The following is a 25137-nucleotide window of genomic DNA, read 5'->3' as shown; positions in this document are numbered from 1 at the left end:
GTGAAAGTGAGTGCATGGTTGAAGCTTTGGCTCATTACATGTGATGAACGTGCTGAGACTGCCCATGTATTAATGTACTTATCTGACTTATTCAAAGGATGGGGAAAGATAAATACAAAAAAGTTCACTTTTGCAACAGCTACAGTGATCTTGGCTTCCTTCGTCAGCCACATCATGTGGTCTGACCACAGACTGTGGGTCTGATGGGTTTAAAACAGTCCAACATGGCGGCAGCAGAGGGAATCCATGGAGGAATCTGTTGCTATGGAGTGTTCTACTGAGCGTCACCTCTTGGTACTACATTCTCTTTGCTCACACTAAACATTTAAGAATGTCATTTAGTATATATACCCTCAAAACTGAAAACGTTTCACTGTCATGGTTTTCATATATTATAAAAAGCCAGTTTTGAGTTTCTCAGTGCGCATGTGTGGAGAGCTCCTAACACTTGCGGTTCACAGGTCAATGCATATAAACAGACTGCCGACGCCATTCATGCTGGTAAGAAGACAGTGTTTTTGAAGCAACATAACAGCCTATAGAGCCGAAAGAAGTCACGACATGGACAGAAAATGGTATGTAAACATTTTTAAAGTCAGTAGTTGGACCACATTGGCTCCATTCTATGACAAGCCACTCCCAGTGTTTGGGAAGAAAGCAGCAAAATGATCAGGTTGTGAACACTGTACCGTGCAAGACCTGTTCTTTGTTGTGAAAGTCTGTAGTTCTGTAGCTCACACTCTCCTTAAAACTAAACTGTTTAAACTGTTGCATATATTTATGTTTAATGTTGTTAATTATGTCATGGTTATTTTTCACTTATGCAAACACCATACTAGTTTATCATCAAGGTAGCTTTTTTCTTATTTTAATATATCTATAAAAGGCAGACAAGAGAAATTAAAGTGTTTTATTGTCAATACATTGAGAGTCACATTTGTAACATTATGTCATTGAAATTAGAAGCTTCTTTCACCTTCAGACTTAGTGTTTACTGTAGTTACCTTGCAAAAAGGTGGATTGGGGGGGGGGGGGGATTGACCACAAATGTAGGGTTGATGTAAGAAGGTTAAGAAAAGTAATGTTTTTCACTTTCACTTTTTTCCCCAGAAATGATGTGAACTTTGAGGCACCGTGCCAAACTGCACATCCCTCCTGCAAGCTCAGGCTTTGATCAACAAACTGCTGCTGATGTTGCAAAGACGAGAAAAATTGCAAATGACAGGATTCACGTTGAACGGGCTGTTGGGAGGGTGAAATGGGCCAGTTACTCTTGTTCCAGTCCTGGATGACACTGTGTTGGTCTGTGCAGCACTTTGCAATTTGCTGCCCCACTTGTGTGCTGAGAGTTTACACACTATACTAATTAACAAATGACAACATATGTTACCAAAAAATATAGATATGTTTCTCATAAGAATAGTATAGGATGAGCAGTGTTATTTAAAAGACATTCAGCCTTGCAATTTTGAAATGGCCAGTTTACAGTCATGGAACAGAAAATTTATTGGTGACTAAATGTAACTACAAGATACATTCATTAAAAATGTTCTTATCCCACAAAGTTTTGTCTTTCTGATGTATTTCATACTTACTTGGCATACTGAATATGATAGGTAGTGGTTTCCAGTCCAAGAGATATTTTGGGGCCCCTTTTCAATGCAACTTTTGAGTTAATGGTTTCTTATTAGCACCGTACACAAAGTCAGAAACATTTAATTTTCAGAAGTTTTTTAAAATTATTTATATGGTGATTGGGGGGAGAGAGCTGCATGAAGACTGAGCAGATAAGACCTTGCTCATCCAAACACCGTCATTGTAATGTGTAATGTTCATATTATTGGAATTCAACATTATAGCTGTACATGAGCATCTACAATACAGTTCTTGAAATCCAAGCAAACCAAGTGCAGCAGCCACTGACAACCTTCCCTGTCTTCTTTATGAGACACACCCAAAGTTTGTGTGGAAGCTTGTGTATGTTCATAGAAGGGGTGCAGTCTGCTTTTAAAAAGCAGTAAACAGAATCAAAATGGATTGTAATACACTTCCTTCAACCACAGTGAACTGAAGTATGAGTTTGCTTTTCCTCTTCTGTACTCTGTAAGGAGCCTGTCTGCAGGTCCGTCTCCTCTCCACTGATGAGATGATATGTCATAGGACGTACACGGTGGCCAGTGATGGATTCCTTGCTCCTCTCCTGAATAAAATTAAAGTATATACTAGTATTAATCACTCTGAATTAACTTTAACTGGAGTGACGACTGTTCTCAGCGTGTCATGAACTTTATTCATGATAATATTTTGATTTTTGTTTGCAAGTTGACGAGCTTCCTACTGGGGTGTAGTTTTCTGGGTGACATCAGCCACGACACACATGTGCAGAAGGAAAATAACAAAATATTAAAAGTGCCAGACTGTGATAAGATTCATCTATATATCTCTTATAAATGCACTAACTTACTGAGTGAACCGTTCGGGAGGTCGGCGAATAGACCGAGTAAGACGACGCTGTCGACTGTCAGTAAACTGATCTGCTCGGAGATGGTTCCCCTCTTTCTGTGGGTTTTACCAGCACACTGAAGAACTGAGCTCCTCCACTCTCCCCGTCGCTGATAAACCCCTTGCACGAAGAAACTGCTGTAATCATTCCCATTTCTACAGACAGACTTGACCGTACTTCGTCGCCATGATCCTGGAAATGCACAGTTTATATGCATTGACCTTTGAACTTACCCAGCAGCCACTGCGGTGCTGAAAACTCAAAACTGGCTTATAGTCTGTAGCAAACTAAAATGGCATGATATTATTATTGTACAACTATAAAAACTATTTTTTTCAGTCAACATTTTCTCTGGTATTTTGTCATATGCAGATACCGTTTTTTCCGGATTATAAGTCATTTCTTTTTTATTGTTTGCCTGGTCCTGCAACTTATATGTAAAAATAAATAAATAAATATAAACATAGCAATAACATCTACGGACACAAGATGGCACCAACTACATGCATAAAAAAACGCTCCTGTATGCTGAGCTGAATACTGTACAGTGTGAACCACACTCAAGAGCAGAAGGTGGCAGTAATGCACCATTAAGCTGGATGCTAACCACCATAAAACGGGAAGAAGAAGAAAATCTAAGTGAGGAAGATGTGCTAGGTCTTAGAAAATGAGTGAAATTAACTGATCCTGGATAATCACAAACACAAACTCCAACTGCTCACTCAGTTTCTCAAGTGCTGCAATCGGGGTATCGATTGACTCCTCAATGGATACTCTGGAGACAATTCATGGCATTGTGAGCAAGGGTCAAAACACATCCCAGACAAAGGATAAAATTGAGTGGGAAGAAAACTCTGCCTCCACTCCACACATCACTCACAGTACCAGTGCACAGGCCAGCTATGATGTCTAGCAAATTGTTAGAGATCCCACAAATTTTCAGGATGTCTCAGAAAGCAGCCCAGTCAACTGACTCAACCTTTTGCGATCAGTGGAGAGAGGACATAAGCATTACTCATATTCACACACAAACGTAGTACTCAGTGCAAAAATCTAGAAATCCATTTAATATGGAGTATTTGGTAAAAAAATTTTTCAGAAAAATCTATTCAAAATTTAATTACATATTCTGAGACAAACTGTGGTGATGAAATCTGTTCTCGCCATTTGGCTGACTAACATCTATTACAGTGTTTCCTCTTTGATTTTCTTACTGGCCAGGGCAGGTGGTCAGGCTCAGAAATGCCAACCAACACCACCACCCAATCCTCAATAAAACATTCAATTGGCATTCAGACCGAGTCCAAAATATCCAACCCTAAACTAGAGAAGTTTGTTTTTTTGTCAAATAGCCTTTTTTCAAATACCATTTTGTTATTACAGCTCAGTCTTCAGTACTTATCCTGCTCGACATATTAGCTGCTTTCGACAAGGTTACACACTGCAGACTTTTATCTATACTCTCAAATATAGGCATATTCAACGAAGCACATTCTTGGATTGAATCCTATCTAACTGGGTGTTCATTTAATCTATCAGGGATTGGACAGTTGTCCGCATCTCACCGCCTCTCCACAGGGGTGCGACAAGGCTCGGTGTCAGGGCTCCTTGTTTTTGCTATATACACCACCCCTCTGGACCCCATTAGTCGCTTATATGGCTTCTGCTGCAGATGATACCCAACTCTATGCATCATTCCTGTCAGATGACCCACGGTCTCTGCACAGGTCTCAGATGGTGTCTCAGACATATCAGGACGTCAGATGAAGGAACACCACTTTCAGCTAAATCTCTGAGAAGCGCATGTAGTACTAGCCACCCAACGAGCCACTATCCACCACAAACATGTCACACAGTTGCCAAACCTTGGCAAGCGTTTTGGTCATGTTCAGAACACTGACTACTCAACTTCATTTGTTGTGTGGACACCCCTTATATGCCATTAACACACCAAGTACTCTGTCTGTGTGACAGGCTAGAAAACACTGGGTTGTCCATAAACTCCAAATCCATGGAAAAAAGAGAGACAAAATTGATGAAACAAAACCCAGTGGGCACACAGTGCGAGTCACACAGCACACACACACACACACACACACACACACACACACTAAACAATCTATGCATCATAATATCAACATAAAAATCACTGATCTCTCACTCCAACCAGAGTGGCAAGAAACCTAGGTGACATGACTAAGTATCCTTCTTGGATCATGTTGCCTCTGCCTCCAGGTGGTGCTGCTTCAGACTATTTAGCAAAAGGAAAATGAGGCCATACCTAACTCAATATGCAACCCAACCCCCTGCTTCAGATCAAGGATATCTCCCACCTTGAGTACTCCAATGGTCTTCTAACGGGCCTCCTGGCTTGCACGGTGAAGCCCTGTTGGATGATCCACAACACAGCAGTGCACCTGGTTGTTGATCAACCCAACAGGGCACACGTTACTCCACTCTTTAATGACCTCCATGGACTACCCATTGCCATCCACATCGAATTCAAGTCACTAATTTTGACCTACAAACTGACTACTGGGGCTGCATCCATGTACTTTAAATGCTGTCATAAAGCCTTATGCTACCCCTCGACTGCTCCACTCCTCCAGGGAGCAGTATCTGGCACTGCCATCCCTATACACAGGACAGTCCAGACTATTCTCATCTGTGGTGCTTTGAAGGTGAAAGGCGTTACCAAATGCTATCATAACCATGGTGTCCTTCTGTGCTTTCAAGAAACTCTTGAAAACCCAGCACTTCCTAGATTCCATCCTCGCCAAACATCTCTAAGGACACTAACATACCTAAGTTACACTTACCACTTCTCTCTCTACCTTTCATTGCAGTCTTAAATTTCACTCTCTATCAACTATATTCAGAATTGGTCAATTTGCAGCTGCAGGGTGAATGAATACTCTCAGACTGAGGTGTACCTGCTCTATTTATGGTGGGACGCGCCCCCTTCAGGGCACATAGGCGCTTTCCTCCAAAGGGCACATACTGCTGGTTGAGGGGTAAACTCTCTGTTTTCAGGAGTTGCCGGCGGTGTTTCTCCCTCAGGATGGAATGGACAGTCTTGAGAAAGTCTTTCCTGCTCTCTGGAGAGCTGAGCGAGAGCAAAACAATTCATCAGTGTGTCACTCATAGACGACAGCAGTGAATCCGCATCACCTCAATTCGAACAGATCTCACCTGCAGCACAGCTGAAACGCACGCTCCGGCCGTCCCTCTGACTCAGACTTTGTGTGGACAATCTCACACACGGCAGAGCCCTCACCTTCTAAAGGAGACGTTCATACTCTGATTGTTTCATGCATAGCAGTGTACTGTCTGGATTTGCAAGAATATATCAGTATTCTCGACAGCACATACCTGTATTTGCCAAGGATCTGACTCGAAGGGCGTTAGTTGGAATCATGTGACGGAATCGAAAGGGGTCTTTCTCTTCTGAAGATACAGAGACTCGATGGGAGCCGCCCTTCAAGCAGATGAACAGAAACAGTGTGTGAGTTTAAAATTTCAGCACTACCGCTGTGAAATATGCTGCATTAAGCTGAAATCTGATCGACAGCTCATGTTACATGTGGGCTGATCTTCACAAGGCTGGGTCACATTTCTAAAGTCATTGTTATGATAATATGTGTATGTCACAGACATGAATGAGTGAAGCTCTTCACCATCTCACCATGTCATTTAGGTCCTTCAGACTTTTTTTTGAGTAAATGCTTCAGGGGAGCATTAGCATGGTTAAAACATTTCAGCTTCTGAGGGGATATAAACAATGATATTAAAAACTAGAGGCACTCAGAGAGTGCAAACCTCCGCCAAGGCCATGGGGTCACTGACGCCATAACATCTACACGCCGTGGAATCATTGAACCTAAAAAGTCTAACGATGTTTGCTCAGTAGTAAAAAAAAAGTTTCATCTGCTGTGACTGGATAGCATGTATCCTTAGTGCTTGGCATCACAGTTTATTGCAACTTGCACTTTTCCCAGAAGCTACTGTCATCTGAGCACTGATATTGATATTGCATGTGCTTATAAACAAACATTAATTTCTTATTCAACTAAACTGCAAATATATGAATTTTTTAACATTTATGAAACACTTCTAAAAACAAGGCCATAGGGTCACTGACCCTAAAGAGATTCCCTCCTTGGCACAGTGATCTGTTTCTTTTTGTGTGTTTCTCTAAAATTGTATATAATAATCATTAGAATATTAATATATAAACAAAAATAAATTTAAGAAATATTACAATTTGAAAACAAATGCACCTGAACGTGATGACAGCTGCAACTGCTTAATGCTAACTTTTAACACTGAAAATGCCATAGACATGCTAACGTGTTAGCATCGGGATCCGAATCGGATCACCACTAAAATTTAATCACTTGTTCCTCTTGTCATTTCCAACCTCCTTGGTGGAGGTAAAAATAAATTTAAGAAATATTACAATTTGAAAACAAATGCACCCGAACATGATGACAGCTGCCACTGCTTAAAGCTAACTTTTAACATTGAAAATGCCATAGACATGCTAACGCGTTAGCATCGGGATCCGGACTGTGATCCGGATCACCACTAAAATTTAATCACTTGTTCCTCTTGTCATTTCCAACCACTCCACAAAATTTCATCAAAATCCGTTGAAACTTTTTGAGTTATCCTACTGACAGACAAACAAAAAAACAAACGCGACCGAAAACATAACCTCCTTGGCGGAGGTAACTACAAATAAGTGTTACTGGCAGAAGTATTCACTCCAGTGTGCCCTTCTAGATGTACTGCTTTAAAAACGTCAGTCTAATGTCAGGCATATCAGCAAAACAGTTTATATTCTGTGTGTATAATACGAACGACCAAAATTATAAAAACATAAAGAATAAAAATTTCTAAAATTATCTTCCTCAAACTCAAACTGAAAGGAAATCTCTAAAACTTTATAATACCTGTAAATAATAATCAGTTTTATTGACAGTTGACAAGTCAGGGGATGGAAACATGAATATTTCCAAGTCACTGAATATGTCTTGGAATTTATTTATATATTTACATCAATTATGAAGAAATACAAATGTTTCTTTCACCAAAACATCAAATCTAGGCTTACATCTCAGATGTACTTTCTGGCAAATTGTAGCTGAATGTTCAGGTCGAGTTTTTAAGAAAATCCTCCTCTACACCACTTCATCAGGAAGCTGTATTTTATATTTTTAAGTAATTTATATCAAGTTGTAGACATTTGCTTTCAGTTTGAGTTTAAGGAAGACAAATTTAGATTTATTTATTTATTTGTATTTGAAACGGCATAAACAAATTAGAATGTGTGAAATGCCAAGTGTTCCTATACTTTTGAGTGCAGTTGAGAAACACTCTGTGGCATGTTTATTTTTAAGTAAAATGCATCCATCATCCTGGTGTCACTCAGAGAGCAAAATTAAGAGAAGTTATTTAATCAACAGCTGCCTGCTCATTTAAAAATCACTGGAGACATATGCATATATAACCCAAATTAAAGGAGAAATGCACCTTTTTACAATCTGGACCTCATATCTGGCAATAAAATATGGTCATTTACTCACCAATGTAACCTTGGTGTCATTATTAGTCCATGGTTCAAACAATGTTCAGTTCAAATATGAGGCAAACATTTTTCTTCTTCTACTACAGTGGATTAGAACTTTTTGTGGTACACAGCACCAACTACTGGACAGAAGGAAGCTAGCAGTCAATGTGACTCACTAATTTGAAAATGCAGCTCTTTTCATCCAGATGTGTATTGTCGTGACATGTCAATCACCTGTGTCCAATCAGATTTCAGGGGAGTCCAGTGCAACCCTGGCCTCCACTCTAGGTCCACCCATGCCAGGAAGTCTTCAACATTTGACATTTCCTGTTTCACTGTAGACTCAAAATCTGTTGCTTCCTGTTTCAGTGTGAACTTGCCACTGAGTTCCCGTGAAATTCCATGAGATCTTGTCTGTCTATTGAGGATGTGTCGATCCAGGAAGTGTTTGACATTTCCTGTTTCACTGTGGACTCAAAATTTGGCACTTCCTGTTTGGGACTCCCTGTACCATGAATGAGTTTTGTGCCGCTTTGCGGCACTTCGCTTGTATCATACACATAGAATATAAACTATTTCACTGATATGCCTGACATTAGACTGATGTTTTTAAGGAAGTACATCTAGAAGGACACACTTGAGTGAGTACTTCTGTCAGGAACACTTCTTTGTAGTTTTTAATATTGTTTAGGATCCCACTAGGCTCTGGTAGGGTTCATGCTGATAGGATTAATAGGTGGTTGGGTGTGTGTGTGTGTGTGGGGGGGGGGGGGGGGGGGGCTGTCTACTGCCTATACTCAGGGATTATGCCCTACATCTCTCCCAGAGGGCTGGTTTGCTCCTGCATGAGCGATGGCTGGGTGCAGCTCTTGGTGGTGTGGCTGATCTACATTCAATGGGGTCAGTCCTTGGCTCCAGCTGGCGCAGAGTACTGATCATCTCACTCAGACCCCTCTAATATCCTTGCAAGGGTAAACAGTTGGTCCACTGTTACACGACCAGGACAGAACCCATGTTGCTCCCCCTGAATATTAAGTTCGACAAATTTTCTAAGTCTCCTCTCTAGTACCCAGGCATAGCCTTTCCGAGATAAGCTGAGAAGCATGATTCCTCTATAATCAGAACACACTCTCCAGTCTCCTTTTTAAAGATGGACCACCACCCCAGGTTGCCAATCCAGAGGTACTGTCCCTGACTTCCATGCACATTGTATAAGCGTGTCAGCCATGACAGCCTTCAGTAACTCAGGATCAATCTCTTCCACCCCAGGCGTGTACCACCGGAATCCCTTTTGACTACCTTGGTGACTTCCGCTAGGATAATGGCAACTATTTCTAGTTGGTATCTCTCGACTTCCCGCACAAGCTCAGGCTCCTTCCCTACCAGAGAGGTAATGTTCCACGTTCCAAGAGTTCCATAACCGAGTGTCAGTCCGTGTGGGCATTAGCACCTGTCCACTGTCAGAAAAGCAGCACACCAGACCCTCTACAGCAGGGGTGCCCAACCTTTTTTGAACTGAGATCTACTTTTAAAGTTGACAGTGTGTCGAGATCTACAAAGCCATAACAAACACCATAGCGTAGCCACAATATACTGTGCACCAATATAATAACACAATTTTTGTTGTGATGTCTGCCTGGAAAACCTGATGTCCTGTGCACGGCAACATTTCCAGGATTTTGTACTTTTAACTGTTTTATAATTTGTGTCAGTAGCATGGCCCAAGCAGAGGGTCACTCCTTTGAGTCTGGGCTGCTTGAGGTTTCTTCCTCAGAGGGAGTTTTTCCTTATCACAGTTGCCTGTGTGCTTGCTCTTGGGGTTGGTAAAGTTAGACCATACTTGTTTAAAGCACCATGAGGCAACTTTGTTGCGACTGGCGCTGTATAAATGAAAATAAATTGAAACTGAAAGTGAATTTTCTGACAAGTTTTAACAATAATAATGCATCATTGAAGTAAATGTGCATTGTGATAAAGAATAAGCACAAGTACACCTAGGACTGGCCTCAAGTTGGAAAAGTTGTTCCCTACCTTAGTGTGACTTCTGACACCGAGAGGAGGAAGCTAGTCTCATAGTCCGGACAGTAGGAGCTGAGAGCCAGCCTTAAGCAGGCACTCATGCACTCTCTTTCTGCATTAGATTCCAGATTTGGACGTTCATGCCAGGTGTTGCTCTGGATTTCAGCTCAATGTCATTTTTCAGTGTGAGGATCCAGGGTGAAGAGTGATGCCACTTTGGATGATATATACAGTCCACATCTATATTTTCCCCAAATGGAAAACAGAGAAAACTGACAACAGGCTCTTTGGATGCACAGTCAGTAAAGCCCCTGTTAATTGGTGACAAGACGCTCTGCACCTGATCATCAAAATGTGCACTCTTAGGCTCTTCTTATTCTTCAGTAGGCATCCTTGTTGGTGTATTGCTGCCACCTGCTGCATCAGTCGGTTATAGCAGCACGAAATCCTCTCGAGGATTTTTTTTCCATGCGATCGACTGGAACTCAGCCCTCGATCGACCGGGCGATCGCGATCGACTGGTTAGGCCCGCCAGCTCTACAGACTCCCTGCTGGTGGTGAGCCCACATGGGAATGACAGTGTTGTTTCATTGGAATGAGCCCAACTGAGCCCCACGGTGGTAGAAATGACCGTTAGGCACTCACCTGAGAGCTCCTCCACCCCCAGGCCTGGCACCAGGAGGAGGCCCCGGTCTCCCTAATCCAGACGAGGTGACTCCATCCCTAACTGTCAATTATAAAGTGTCATAAAGATCGCCCTTTGTCTGTCTCCTCACCTGGGACCAATTTGTCAAGGGTGGCCCTACCAGGAATTAATGCTCCAGACAACACAGCTCCCAGAATCACTGGAGCACACAAACCCCTCCACCATAATAATGGGGGTCACATGGATGGGGCCACACATGCACACCACGTTCACTCATGCACTACATACTATCTGTCTTGCAAGGACAAATTGCATATATGTCTATTTATGTATTTAAATGTTTCTGCCAGTGTGGCATTTACCATTACTATATATGCAGACAGGGAAAGAAGATAATGTGGCGATCCAGGGAGTAATAAAAAAAAAATTCCCACCGTACAGCTGTCATGAAGAGGGAAACTAGTTATATAGACCAAAACTGATTTTTTTTCTATAGGCTGTAAACATGTTTATTTCTAGCTGTAAAGATGGAGATTTTAAACATGGGAGTCTATGGGGAGTGACGTGCTTTTGGTGTCAGCCTCAAGTGCCCATTCACGGAACTCCAAGATTTGGCACTTTTAAAGCACTACTATTTTCCAGCACCAGAGCTTTTGAATGTTGGTTACTACCTCCAACATAGGGTGTGTGTGTGTCAGCATGTCTTTGTTACAATACTGAAAATTGTATATTCTTGGTGACAGGTACCAGCTGTGATTCATAATATAATAATAATAATAATAATAATAATAATAATAATAAAAAACACTCTGGTGTTGATGATTATGCAATTACTCACCATTTTCCTTTTCTGTTTGGACCCGTCCTTGCATACAAAGACCACAGCTGTTTTGAACACTAATGAGAAATACGAAAAAACTATGAGAATGCTTTAGAGGGCTTTTTGAAATAAAAACGATTCAAGCATTTTGTCAATGTAAAGCACAACTTAAATGTCAGAATACTTCATCATAGCCTTAGTCATTGTGTAAAAACTGTACCAAATGTTGCCATGTGAGGCTCTTTCTTCCACTTTCCTAAGGAGGGAGGTGGGTTGATCCAGGTGACACTGGTGTGCAGAAGCAGGTCGCCCATCGATAGATCAGCCACCTGGAACCAAGAAGTTAGCAACAGACTTGCGCTACATAGTTTGACAAAATGGCAATAAGCTACTACCCATCACTCTACCTCCTTCTTTTCGCCTGTCTGTTCGGTGATGAGCTGGTCGAACACAGCTCCGAACTCCTCATGGATCTTCTGCATCTCGTTGATGTGGCTGGCCACTTTGTTCATCGCTTTCATGGCAACTGCACAAAATGATTTCAAAATTTAAAATCAATTCAATTTACTGTCATTATGCAATGCATGGAGCATGTACACTGAAAAGTATTATTTGCCCCTAAAACAAGTGCAATCCTAAGGAATAAATAAATACACCACCAAAATGACTAAAGTACGAAAATAAATACATAAATAAATAATGGTGCCAATAAGCTGTTGATGTATGTGACTGTAAAAGATTGGAATTCTAAATATACAAGCAGTACATGCTGATTGACTGAGAGAGGAGGAGCATAGGCGATGTGACCTGTGGGGGGGCCCGGGGGACAGAGGTCAGAGTTTAGGTGTCTTATGGCACTTGGGCATGAATTTACAGCGTGCATTTTGATATCCCGCTTCTGGCCTTTCAACAAGTAGGACATAATTCTCAACACGTCCAGGTTGTTAGAAAATACAAACCACCATCTCCTCCACATGAAGTTTAACACTTTCCTCAACTAATTTTTGTGAGATAAACCAGAAATCCAAACATAAACTCCCCACATTAGTATGCAAATACCATAGCATCACATGTTGCAATATCGACTCAACATATCCTACCCATGCAGAAATATTAAACCTTCCACAATACTGTACAGCTGAGATACTGTTCAAAAAGGATCACCTTCTCCTCAATAGTAGACAAATTTATTATATTCCCTGAAAGCCTAATCAGCTCCTCCACTTCCTGAAGGCTATGCATGTTGTTAATATCAAACGTTTCGCTGTAATAATCTCAAGTTTTGTTGTTCAGGTTTTTGAGTCCACACACACACACACACACACACACACACACACACACACACACACACACACACACACACACACACACACACACACACACACACACACACACACACACACACACACACACACACACACACACACACACACACAGAGAGAGAGTGAGAGAGAGACAGAAAGACGGCAATTTAAACATTTTGCACTACTTAAGGAACAGATCTCACCATCCAGGTGGTAGTGCTCCTCGCTCTCTGGGTCTGTCAGTGAGTAGAGTTCCCTAAGCAGGAGGGGGTACTTCAGCACCCTCTGGATGGGCTTGATTAGGTATGACTCTAGCGTGGATGAGTGCTGCTGCTTGGGGTTACGCTCGTCCAGGAAGGCTTTGAAATCAGGATCAATTTTCGCTGGAATGACACAAAGTCTTTACACATCTTATTCATTATTAAGATAAATTTGTCTCATAATTGTCAGAAATTCTTACACAGATGAGTCCAGCCGCAAACAGGATCTTCAGCCCCAGCCCACGAGGTTATGTGTTTAACCATAATTGCTTGTTTGTTCATGTGTGTAACTCAGGCTTCTGCAAACTTTACAGTCAAAAGAGCCATTTTTGTCCTGCCTTTCATAAACAAAAATTTTCTGGAGCTCCAAAACACATGTGACATTTAAAATGGATGAATAAAGAGAACACAGCTTATAAGGTTTTTTATATATAGTTCAGCTACAATTTATTGTTGCTGTTTTTTTAACAACCCCAAATCAGAAAAAGACAGATGCATAATGATTCTGATATTTTCTTTGACTTCTATTTCACTGCAGACAGTATGAACCCAAAATATACCACATTTTGTGTGGTCAACTTCATTTCATTTGTTAATATACATCCATTCCTGCATTTAAGAACTGCACCCCCCCCCCCAAAAAAAGAGCGGTTTGGACAGGGACAATTTATTATTTAAGAATTAAGTCATCCCTTTTACATCCAGTTTTCTTGACACAATTCAGGGGATGGAACTTAATTTACATTAATCATTCAGAAATACAAAGAGTATGGTACTGTATGGTAAATCTGTGCCAAGTGGGCAGTTCTCAAAGTGACCATGCTGGAAGGAGACAAATTAGGGAAGCCACTAAGCCACCAACTCTGAAAGAAATTCTGGCTTCCGTGGATGTAGGTGGAAAAACTGGGAATGGTGCAACATTTTTTTTTTTCAAATCTCCATTTTACATCCAGTCCCAACTTTTTCTGATTTATGGTTGTTTATGTTGCATTTCCGAAATGACAGGCCAGCTATAAAGAAAAGTGTTAACATTTTGTTCTTTTATAAATCTTGGTAGAACAAAGGTAAACACCACAACTCTTATTTAAAAAAGGGGGAAAATGTGGGCTTATTTGACTCATGTGTGACTGTGTGAGAATTTTATGCAGTGTATTTATTCAAATTCAAATTCAAATTTATTTATATAGCACATTTAAAACACAGCTGCAGCTGACCAAAGTGCTTCACAATAATAGCAATACAAAAGTGTAAAATATTAAAGGAAAAGAATAAAATAAATAAATAAATAAATAATCTAAAAATACAGAGCAAAATAGCAGAGCAAAGCATACACCACTTAGCCAGTGTTGAAAGCCAGGGAGAAGAGATGAGTTTTCAGTCTGGACTTAAACTGTCCCACAGACTCTGAGGACCTGACAGTCAGCGGAAGATCGTTCCAGAGTCGTGGTGCTGCCACAGAAAAGGCTTTATCACCTCTGGATTTAAGCCTGGCTTTAGGAACAGCCAGGAGAAGCTGGTCAGCTGACCTCAGAGCCCTACGTGGAGTGTACGGCTGCAAGAGCTCACTCAGATACATTGGGCCTATACAGTGCAGACACTTAAAAACAATCAGCAAAACTTTATATTTAACACGAAAGCCGACAGGGAGCCAGTGTTAGGTGCAGAGCACAGGGGTGATGTGCTCATGCTTCTTTGTTTTAGTCAAAAGGCGGGCTGCAGCATTCTGTACACTCTGCAGGCGCTGTAGGGAGCGCTGGTCCAGCCCAACATAGAGAGCATTACAATAATCCAGACGTGACGTTATAAATGCATGGATAGCTCTTTCAAAATCAACTCGAGTAAAATAAGATTTAATCTTGGAAAGAGTCCTCAGCTGAAAGAAGCTGGCCCTGATGACAGAGCGGATGTGCTTATCAAATCTGAACAATGGTCAACCATCACCCCTAGATTTTTTACAAAAGGGCGGCAAAAAGTGGACAGAGGACCAATAACACTGTCTTGTCCTTGTAGAGGGTTACTTTGCCTGAACACTAAAATCTCAGTTTTATTTTTATTAAGATTCAGAAAATTAGCTCTCATCCAGACTTGTACATCATTTAGACAGTCCTGTAGTATTTTTACAGCAGCCTGGGTATCACACGAAATTACAGGAAGGTAAATCTGAATGTCGTCTGCAAAACAATGAAAACAGACTTTGTGCTTTTTAGAAACAGACCCAAGAGGGATCATGTACAAAGCAAAGAGAAGTGGTGCTAAAATTGAGCCCTGGGGCACGCCATATTTAAGAGGAGACACAGAGGAATAGTACTGTCCTACATTAACAGAAAAACTTCTGTTGGAAAGATAGGACCAAAACCAATTTAGCGCTGAACCTTTAATACCTATGTGCGTCTCGAGGCGAGTCACAACGACACTGTGGTCCACTGTGTCAAAGGCTGCAGATAAATCTAAAAGCAGAAGAACCGCAGAGTTCCCAGCATCAACAGTTAAAAGAAGGTCATTAAAAACTTTTAAAAGGGCTGTTTCAGTGCTATCTTAATTTAAAACCAGACTGAAACTTCTCCCCTATTTCATTAAGATCCAGATAAGCCTGCAATTGGTCATAAACAGCTTTCTCTAAGACTTTAGACACAATTACAATTTAAAGATCGGTCTATAGTTGGACAACACATTTGGGTCAAGACTGTTCTTTTTCATGAGCGGCTGGACTACAACATGTTTCAGAGCTGACGGAAAACAGCCACTTGATAGAGAAGCATTCACAAGTTCAGCAATGTACGGACCAATACACTGTAAAACATCTTTAAACAAATGACCTGGAACAATGTCCAAAGTGCAGGAAGAAGACTTTTTAGTCATAATTTTAGTCAGCTCACAAATAGATACAGGATTAAAACAATCAAAAACAGCATGACACATGGATGGATCTGCTGACTCCACCTCAGATACAGGACATGATCTAAGATCAGAGATTTTATCTCTGAAAAAAGAGAAAATCTTCACAAAGGCTGGCCGAAGGCACAGCAATATTGCTCGCACGAGGATTTATGAGCGAATTCAGAGTATTAAAAAGCACTTGAGGTTTATGACAGTTTGAGGACACAAGATCTGACATGAATCTAGTTTTAGCAGCTTTAAACTCTGATACTCAGACAGAATGTCCCTCAGTATTTGCAAGGAAATGTGAAGATGATCTTTTTTCCATTGTCGCTCAGCGCACCTACAAGAGCGCCTGAGTTCACGAGTGCGCTCGTTTAGCCAAGGCTGTGCCATGGGCTTTAAGCGCTTCAGCCGTAAAGGAGCCACAGAGTCCAAAGCCTTTGTGCACGCACCATTAAAATAAGAAAGGAGTTCATTGGGAGTTGCGTTATCTGAGTAGTTTCTATACGTTTCATGAAAAGCATCAGAAAACAGGGTGGCTGACTCAGTATTGAATGTGCGCACCCGGCGCGCCGTGGCACACGGACTGACCACGCTCCGAAACAACGCTACAGAGAATAAAACAGTAAAGTGATCAGAGAAGTGGGGTTCACAAATCCAAAAGAGAGCACAGTGTCCAAAATATGCCCCTTCTCATGCGTACAGCTTGACACAGACTGAGTCAAATTAAAAGAGTCAATCAAATCCAAGAAGTCTTTAACCATCGGCTTGGATTCGCAACAGACGTGGATATTAAAATCCCAACCATCAGAAAGTGATCGGAATTCAATGATAAGCTGGCCACAAAGGCAGTAAAGTCCTGAATGAAGTCTTTATTTGGCTTTGGAGGGCGATACACCAGTGCGCACAGGACTGGAGTATCAGAGCTTATCACAAAAGTCTGCAGTTCAAAGCTGGAAAACAGATCTGCCGGTACCTTCCGACAGGTGTAGCTTTCTTTATATACAGTAGCAAGCCCACCGCCTCTGCCAGTCATCCGAGGCATACTAAAGTAAAGGCATGCAGGGGGTAAAAGCTCGGAGAAAGGTGAAGACTCACCTACTTGGAGCCAGGTCTCTGTGAGCAGCATTATATCCAGTTTGCGCGATGCAAATCTTTCAATAAAAACGTTTTGTTAGCTAGCGATCTAGCATTCAACAGGCCAAGGCGTAATGACAGAGTTTCACAGACCCGCGAGGAGCAGCGGCACAGCGGCCGGAGGGCGCCTAAATCCACCACACGGCACTTCGCCCGGCGTTTGAGCTGAGGTGCTACAAGCGGGAGATGACACAGGCCGGTGTCCAAACGCGCAGGGAACACGGGCTGGATCCATCGTAACCCATACAATCTTCTAATTACTGGGAATCCAGGAGTCCTGAAGAGAGGGACAATTCCACAGTTGGACATCCAGTGAGCCTTAATTTTCACAAGGACACCTCCGCGTTTCCCGCGCTTTCTGGGTCGTTTCCTCCGTGTGAAAACAGGTGAGCGCAGCAGGTAAGCAGGTACAGAGCTCAAGGGAGGAGGGAGTCTGGATGTTTGGTCCCCAAAACTGTTCCGTAGAACCAGCTTGTGAGAAAGTTTGAGATCAATGAGTGTCTGGCGATCATACACTAGCAATCCAGTGATGCTTTCACACAGAATAAATAACAATACAGCAATAACCAACAGAAAACGCAGAGCAGGTAGACGACTGCCGGTACACGCTGGCGCCATCTTGCCATCATTCATTCATGCCCATGCTCCACCCCTTTACCCATTAATGTTTTGGCTTGGAATTACATGGATTTAGGAATTGCCAAGATGGCGACATTTCTAATTGCTCCACTTCAGCTTCAAATAGACTCTTCAGAACACCTATGGGTGATGTCACTGAGGGTTTTCCCATTATGTACATACACACTATGGTATTCATCCACTGCTCAATAAAAGATTATTTTATGGAGTTTCTTTTCTTTTTGAGAAGCATTCACCTACATGATCAGAAAATAGGTGATAAAAAATATATAATAAAAAAGAAACATGATTTAGATATTTCAATACCCAAAAACGCTTTGAATAAAGAATGGCTCATATAATGGATTCACTGAATGTAACTGTAGCCACTGGCAGCAAAGCTACCCTGTGCACACTGTATGCTTTACTGTGCAAGATGTTTTTAGCTCCGGGAGCTGCCATCTGGAAGTATACAAAGGTCAAATGGACCACAGCCTGACTCACAGCTCCTTCGGATTCATGATGTGAATCTGAAGGAAGGATGTGATAGTTAAGAGATAAAAAGATGCCCTTCTTTGAAGCTCAGGAAGAAGGGTGACCAATGTGTGCAACTACTTACCCTTTACAAGGACCTTGGGGACTTTGGTGTGGCTTGCACAGAATGCACTGTAGATCTTAAACCGGTCTGCATAGTACAGGAAGGAGCCTCCAAGGGAAAAGAGGATTTTCTGACAAAAGGAGAAACCGAGTTGCTCAAGTACATCTAAGAGAATTTAAGGGCATTTCATAATTTCTTCTGACAAAAGGATGCTTTACCTTAAATTGATCCACTCTCTCCAGCTTCTCAAGATCTGGCACTAGTCTGGTCCCATCTTCCAGGGTCTTGAGAAACTCGACTTGGAACGCCACCATTTCAGGCAAGTTCCCAAAGAGCACATCCAGCTGGTGAGAACACACATGATTGATGCAAATCCTCTTTTTACAAAGTGCTGTAATAATTGTCCAAATCTTCAGGTGAGGTGTCCAGTATTAGTTCAACAACACAACTGCACCATTGAGTATGAATTCGCAAATTCAAAAGTAAATATATTTCATAAATAAAAGTGAGATCTTGAAAATGAAAGCCTCTTTCTCACTCAACATCCCTCTTGTCCTTGTACACAGCAACTCTCCGTGTGATTATGCAACCCACTTTTCTTAGACCATTTCAATGATGTTGGCATTTAAAAGTCAATGGGCCCTCAAAGGCTCATGGGAACATACTGTATATCATACCTCATCCTGAGTGAGGAAGGTCTCTTTCTGCAGTGGGGTTAAATATCTCCCGATGAGGCAATTAAGATCCTGTGAAAGGAGTATTTGTTTGATTCATGTTAACAGTGCAAAAGCAACACTTTAAATAAGACATAACTAGATCTAATACAGTGATTCACATGCAAAGACTGTTTGGAGGGAGAAAAGAGGAAAAAAATTGTTAGGACTAAAAGATGAATTAGTGGGTAAAAAGTTGACTTTCTGATAACACATCTGCACTAAAACAGCTGCATCCACTGTGCTGAGTTTGTCTCAATATGGGTTCTTCTTTCTCTACATCATTTCACGACAATGGAACCAAAAGCTTAGAAGTTTTGGGACATGTTGTCCTTCATTTACCCTTGTAGGCTTGTGCAGTCTGTTGGATGAGAACTATAAGGACTCTGACTGAATGACTGTGCTAACCACCATTTAAAAACTGTCCCCTGGGTAAAAGCCAAGGTCACAGACCAAGGTCAAATTTTTGGCCCAATACGTATATCAAGGGTAGCCATTCCTCAGCTTCAGAGTGCTGCGGCCTACTTTGAAATCTGGAAATCTTTTGCGGCCCAACAAAATTTTTATTTAATAGCAATTTTGATCTGCACTAAGACAAAGATGAAGTATTTCCATCTATATATTAAAAGCCAAGTGTCGTCTGTGTACGTGTATGTGTGCGTGCGTATAACTTCGATCACAGACAAACTGGGGAGAGCTGACATTTGCCATTTGGGTATGCTTATGTATTTTGGGTCAAGGATGAATGCCACCAAAACAGAACGTTGATAGGACTAAAGTTTTTGGAGAAACTACAGATATTAGGTAACAACAGTGAACAAAAGACGTGGATAATTACATTCTGGACTTACACGCCATTCCAGCATGGAGTGGCAAATCATCTATAGTGAGGAAAATAAGTATTTGAACACCCTGCGATTTTGCAAGTTCTCCCACTTAGAAATCATGGAGGGGTCTGAAATTTTCAAAATCATGGAGGGGTCTGAAATTTTCATCTTAGGTGCATGTCCACTGTGAGAGACATAATAAAAAAAAAATCCGGAAATCATGGAGATCCGGAGATCGTCTCTAGATCTTTCAGGTTTGGAGTTTCAGCGCCCTCCAAAGATTTTCTATTGAGTTCAGGTCTGGAGACTGGCCAGGCCACTCCAGGACCTTGAAATGCTTCTTACGGAGACCCTCCTTAGTTGCCCTGGCTGTATGTTTGGGGTCATTGTCATGCTGGAAGACCCAGCCATGACCCATCTTCAATGCTCTTACTGAGGGAAAGAGGTTGTTTGCCAAAATCTCGCAATACATGACCCCATCCATCCTCCCTTCAATATGGTGCAGTCGTCCCGTCTCCTTTGCAGAAGAGCACCCCCAGAGTATGATGTTTCCACCCCCATGCTTCACGGTTGGGATGGTTTTCTTGGGGTTGTTCTCGTCCTCTAAACATGGCAAGTGGAGTTGATTCCAAAAAGCTCTATTCTGGTCTCATCTGACCACATGACCTTCTCGCATGCCTCCTCTGGATCATCCAGATGGTCACTGGTGAACTTCAAACAGGCCTGGACATGTGCTGGCTTGAGCAGTGGGACCTTGCTACCCTGCAGGATTTTAAACCATGACAGCATCATGTGTTACTACTGTAATCTTTGTGACTGTGGTCCCAGCTCTCTTCAGGTCATTGACCAGGTCCTCCTGTGTAGTTGTGAGCTTTCTCAGAATCATCCTTACCCCACAAAGTGAGATCTTGCATGGAATCCCAGACCAAGGGAGATTGACAGTCATCTTGTGTTTCTTTCACTTTCTAATAAATAATCATAACAGTTGTTGTCTTCTACCAAGCTGCTTGCCTGTTGTCCTGTAGTCCATCCCAGCCTTGTGCAGGTCTACAGTTTTGTCCCTGGTGTCCTTAGACAGCTCTTTGGTCTTGGCTATGGTGGACAGGTTGGAGTGTGATTGAGTGTGTGAACAGGTGTCTTTTATATAGGTAACAAGTTCAAACAGGTGCAATTAATACAGGTAAAATGTGCAGAATAAGAGGGCTTCTTAAACAAAAATTAACAGGTCTGTGTGAGCCAGAATTCTTGCTTTTTGGTAGGGGTTCAAATACTTATTTGCAGCAGTAACATACAAATAAATTATTTGAAAAAAAATTATACATTGTGATTTCCGGATTTTTTTTTTAGATTATGTCTCTCACAGTGGACATGCACCTAACATGAAAATTTCAGACCCCTCCATGATTCCTAAGTGGGAGAACTTTCCAAACCGCAGGGTGTTCAAATACTTATTTTCCTCACTGTATATATTAAAAGTGAAGTGGCCTCTGTGTATGATGGGTGTTGGTGAGAAAACTTATCTTGACTGAAACTTTTTTGGCATTGAACAGATTGTGCGGCAAAGCGATACAGCATGGGTGCCGAAGGCATGCTCCCCCAAGGGGAAAAAAAGTGCATTTTGGTTCATTCTGGTAGATTCTTGACACACAATTTTTACTTCGAAAAATCAGTGTTCTTGGCTATACAGTGGCTTGGGAAAGTATTCAGCCCCTTGGTATTTTACACATTTTAATTTGTTTATGGCATTTCAAATACAAAAAGTAAATCAGGCTTCTCAATATTAAAAAAAAATTTCTAAAATTATCTTCCTTAGACTCAAACTGAAAGTAAATCTGTACAATTTCATATAAATTAATAAAAAATATAAAAGCTAAGATGATGGGTTGCATAAGTAATCAGCCCCTTTGGTATAATACCTGTAAATAATAAGTTTAATTGCCAGTTTTCTTCAGACAAGTCAGGGGACGGACACATGAACATTTCCAAGTCAGTGAATATGAAGTGGTACAGAGGAGGATTTTATTAAAAAGAAGACCTGAAGGTTCAGCAAGAATTTGCCAGAAGGTACATCTGAGATACAAGCCTATATTTAATGTTTTGGTAAAAGAAAATCCTCCTCTGTACCATTTCATCATGAAGCTGTATAACTGGGGATACAAAATGCAAAACATGTACTGTGCACAATTTCTTCAATCACAGCCACAGAAGCCTGTAACTTCTTCTGGGTTGTCTGGATGTCTTGGTGGCTTTCCTCACTCTTCTCCTTCTTGCACAGTCACTCAGTTTTTGAGAACTGTCTACTCCACACAGATTTACCATAGAGTGCCACACTGTTTGTATTTCTTCATAATTGATGTAAATAAACTTCAAGACATATTCAGTGACTTAGAAATGTTCATGTATCCATCCCCTGACTTGTCTGAAGAAAACTGGCAATTAAACTGATTATTTACAGGTATTATACCAAAGGGGCTGATTACTTATGCAACCCATCATCTTAGCTTTTATATTTTTAATTAATTTATATGAAATTGTACAGACTTACTTTCAGTTTTTATATTGAGAAGCCTGATTTACTTTTTGTATTTGAAATGCCATAAACAAATTAAAATGCGTAAAATACCAAGGGGCTGAATACTTTCCCAAGCCAATGTACAGCCTGTATATGAGAAAAGAACTCGTAATATTACAACAATAAAGATGTCATTTTCTGAGAGAAAAACTCTGCATCTCAAATTGAGATCTGTGGAGCGCTTTTAAGTTGTACTTCATTATAGGTTTTACAAATAAGGAAGAGAGATAGTAGGCCTGCCGGAAAAAAATCGATTCACGTCCCGAATCGCGATTCTTATTTATTAACATTCTGAATCGATCGAAAATGTCCAAGAATCGATTTTTAAAAAGCATTTTTTAAAACATTTTCTTGCTTACTTGCTGCGTGTACTGTTTGTCAGGCAACGGCCTCCGTAGTACAGCGTCCCCGCGAGGGGAGGGTCCGATGTGCTCACAGAACTCTACACTACTCTACGTAGTGTAGAGTCCAGTGAGCGTGCTTCAAACATTCATGAGCTGCAGCTTAGCATGGCGGACGAAGAGCTAACTCAGCCAGCACCGTCTTTGCTGAAGGCAAATGTTTGGGCGCATTTTAGATTTTATTATTTGCTGCGTAAGAAGGAGCTTGACATGACTTATGCAGTGTGCAAAATCTGCAAAATGAAAGTCAAGTACTTCGAAAACACTTCAAATCCGCAAGCCCACATGCTACGCCATCACCCGGAGCTAAAAGAAGCGGAGCAGCGATCTCTGCCGACTACTGACCAGCGCTTCGCTAAACTGCCAGCCAACTCTGAACGAGCAAAGCAGATAAGTAAATTTACATCTTTAGAATCACTTGATTAACCTTCTAAAGCTGCATTTTCTTAAACATAAACATTTTTTAAGCAATATAACTATTTCTCAGAGCTGTTTGAATCGAAAATCGATTCTGAATCGAATCGTCACCCCAAGAATCAGAATCGAATTGAATCGTGAGTTGTTGTAAGATTCACATCCCTAAGAGATAGACACACAACTCCCATCTCTGGATGGAGCTGCACCTTAAACAGAGAAAAAACAGAATCAGGCATCAGAAAGACAAAAAATACTGTATAATATGCCAGCATTAATCAACAAGAAAAACAGAAGAAATACTAAGGTGATCGCCAGCCGCTAGCCCTAAGCTTCACTAAAAGACCCAGAATTTAGGTGAAGTTGAGGCCGCGGCCCGCTCCAATTACTAATAAATGAATTAAAAGAGTAAAAAGCATAAAACAAAACTGCACCAGTATGCTAGCCATATGAAAGGGAAAGTAAGTGCGTCTTAAGTCTGGACTTGAAAGTCTCTACAGAATCTGTTTTATTGACACAGGGAGCCCATACCACAGAACAGGGGCATGATAAGAGAAAGCTCTGTGACCCGCAGACTTCTTATTCACCCTAGGGACACAAAGTAGTCCTGCACCCTGAGAACGTAAAGCCCGGGCCGGTACGTAAGGTTTAATTAGGTCAGCTAGGTAGGGAGGTGCCAGTCCATGAATCATTTTATAGGCTAGTAGCAGAACCTTAAAATCTGATCTCACTGGGACAGGAAGCCAGTGAAGAGATGCCAAAATGGGTGTAATGTGGTCAAACTTTCTGCTTCGTACCAAAAGTCTGGCTGCAGCATTTTGAACCAATTGGAGAGCCCTAATGCTAGGCTGCGGTAAACCAGAAAATAGAACAATGCAGTAGTCCAATCTCGAAGAGATGAACGCATGGATCAGGGTCTCAGCATCAGCCACAGACAGGATGGGACGAATTTTCGCTATATTTCACAGGTGGAAGAAAGTAGTCCTAGTAATATTTCTAATATGGAGGCCAAAGGACAACGGACACTTTGTCAGAGTGATGTATGACAGACGAGCCTAGGCTGAGTGTTAACTGGTCAAATTGATGCCGATGTCTCACTGGACCAAGAACCATCATTTCAGTCTTTTCAGACTTTAAAAGTAGGAAGTTTCTAGACATCCAACTTCTCACTGCTGCAAGGCAATCTTCTAAGGATTTTATGTGAACGAGATTACCAGCAGTTATCATCATATATAACTGAGTATCATCTGCATAGCAGTGAAAGGTAATCCCAAAACACCGCAATATGTGCCCAAGGGGTGCTATATAAAGGGAGAAAAGCAGGGGGCCTAAGACAGACCCCTGAGGAACCCCACATTTCATGTCACTAAGGTTAGAGGTAGTGTTACTGTACAAAACACAGTGAGAACGACTGGTCAAGTATGACGTCAGCCATGCAAGGGCACTCCCAGTAATCCCAAAATGATCCTCCAGCCTATCAAGTAGAATATGATGATCCACTGTATTAAATGCAGCACTGAGATCTAACAGCAGCAGAACCGTAGTGGTGTCCGAGTCCATTGTAAGCAGAAGATCATTCACCACTTTAGTGAGAGCCGTCTCAGTGGAATGATATTTTCTAAAAGCAGACTGCAGTGGCTCAAAGAGATTATTCTCAGTAAGACAGTCTACGAGCTGTCGTGACACCACTTTTTCCAGAATTTTAGAGCAAAATGATAGATTTGATAGCGGCCGATAGTTTTTCAATACACTAGGGTCAAGATTAGGTTTCTTAAGTAATGGTTTAATCACTGCAGATTTGAAACATTTAGGAACAGATCCAGAAGTTAAAGAAGGATTAATCACTTCCAGCA

At 41.4% G+C, this 25137-nt stretch overlaps 1 protein-coding gene across 1 annotated transcript in view; it reads right to left on the bottom strand.

Moving 5' to 3' along the window:
• Positions 1-25137, bottom strand: part of LOC117508624 (T-lymphoma invasion and metastasis-inducing protein 1-like) — a 135369-nt gene that overhangs the window by 3592 nt on the left and 106640 nt on the right. The window contains 10 exon segments of the mRNA XM_034168422.1: positions 5437-5609; positions 5696-5783; positions 5876-5981; positions 11579-11637; positions 11781-11889; positions 11968-12086; positions 13068-13247; positions 18379-18487; positions 18576-18701; positions 19035-19103. Of these exon segments, the coding sequence (XP_034024313.1) occupies positions 5437-5609; positions 5696-5783; positions 5876-5981; positions 11579-11637; positions 11781-11889; positions 11968-12086; positions 13068-13247; positions 18379-18487; positions 18576-18701; positions 19035-19103 (1138 nt within the window).

Source organism: Thalassophryne amazonica, chromosome 4 (genome assembly GCF_902500255.1).
Source record: "Thalassophryne amazonica chromosome 4, fThaAma1.1, whole genome shotgun sequence".
Lineage (NCBI taxonomy): Eukaryota > Metazoa > Chordata > Actinopteri > Batrachoidiformes > Batrachoididae > Thalassophryne > Thalassophryne amazonica.
Note: the sequence above shows the minus strand (reverse complement) of the source record. Positions and strands in the feature narration are given on the sequence as shown.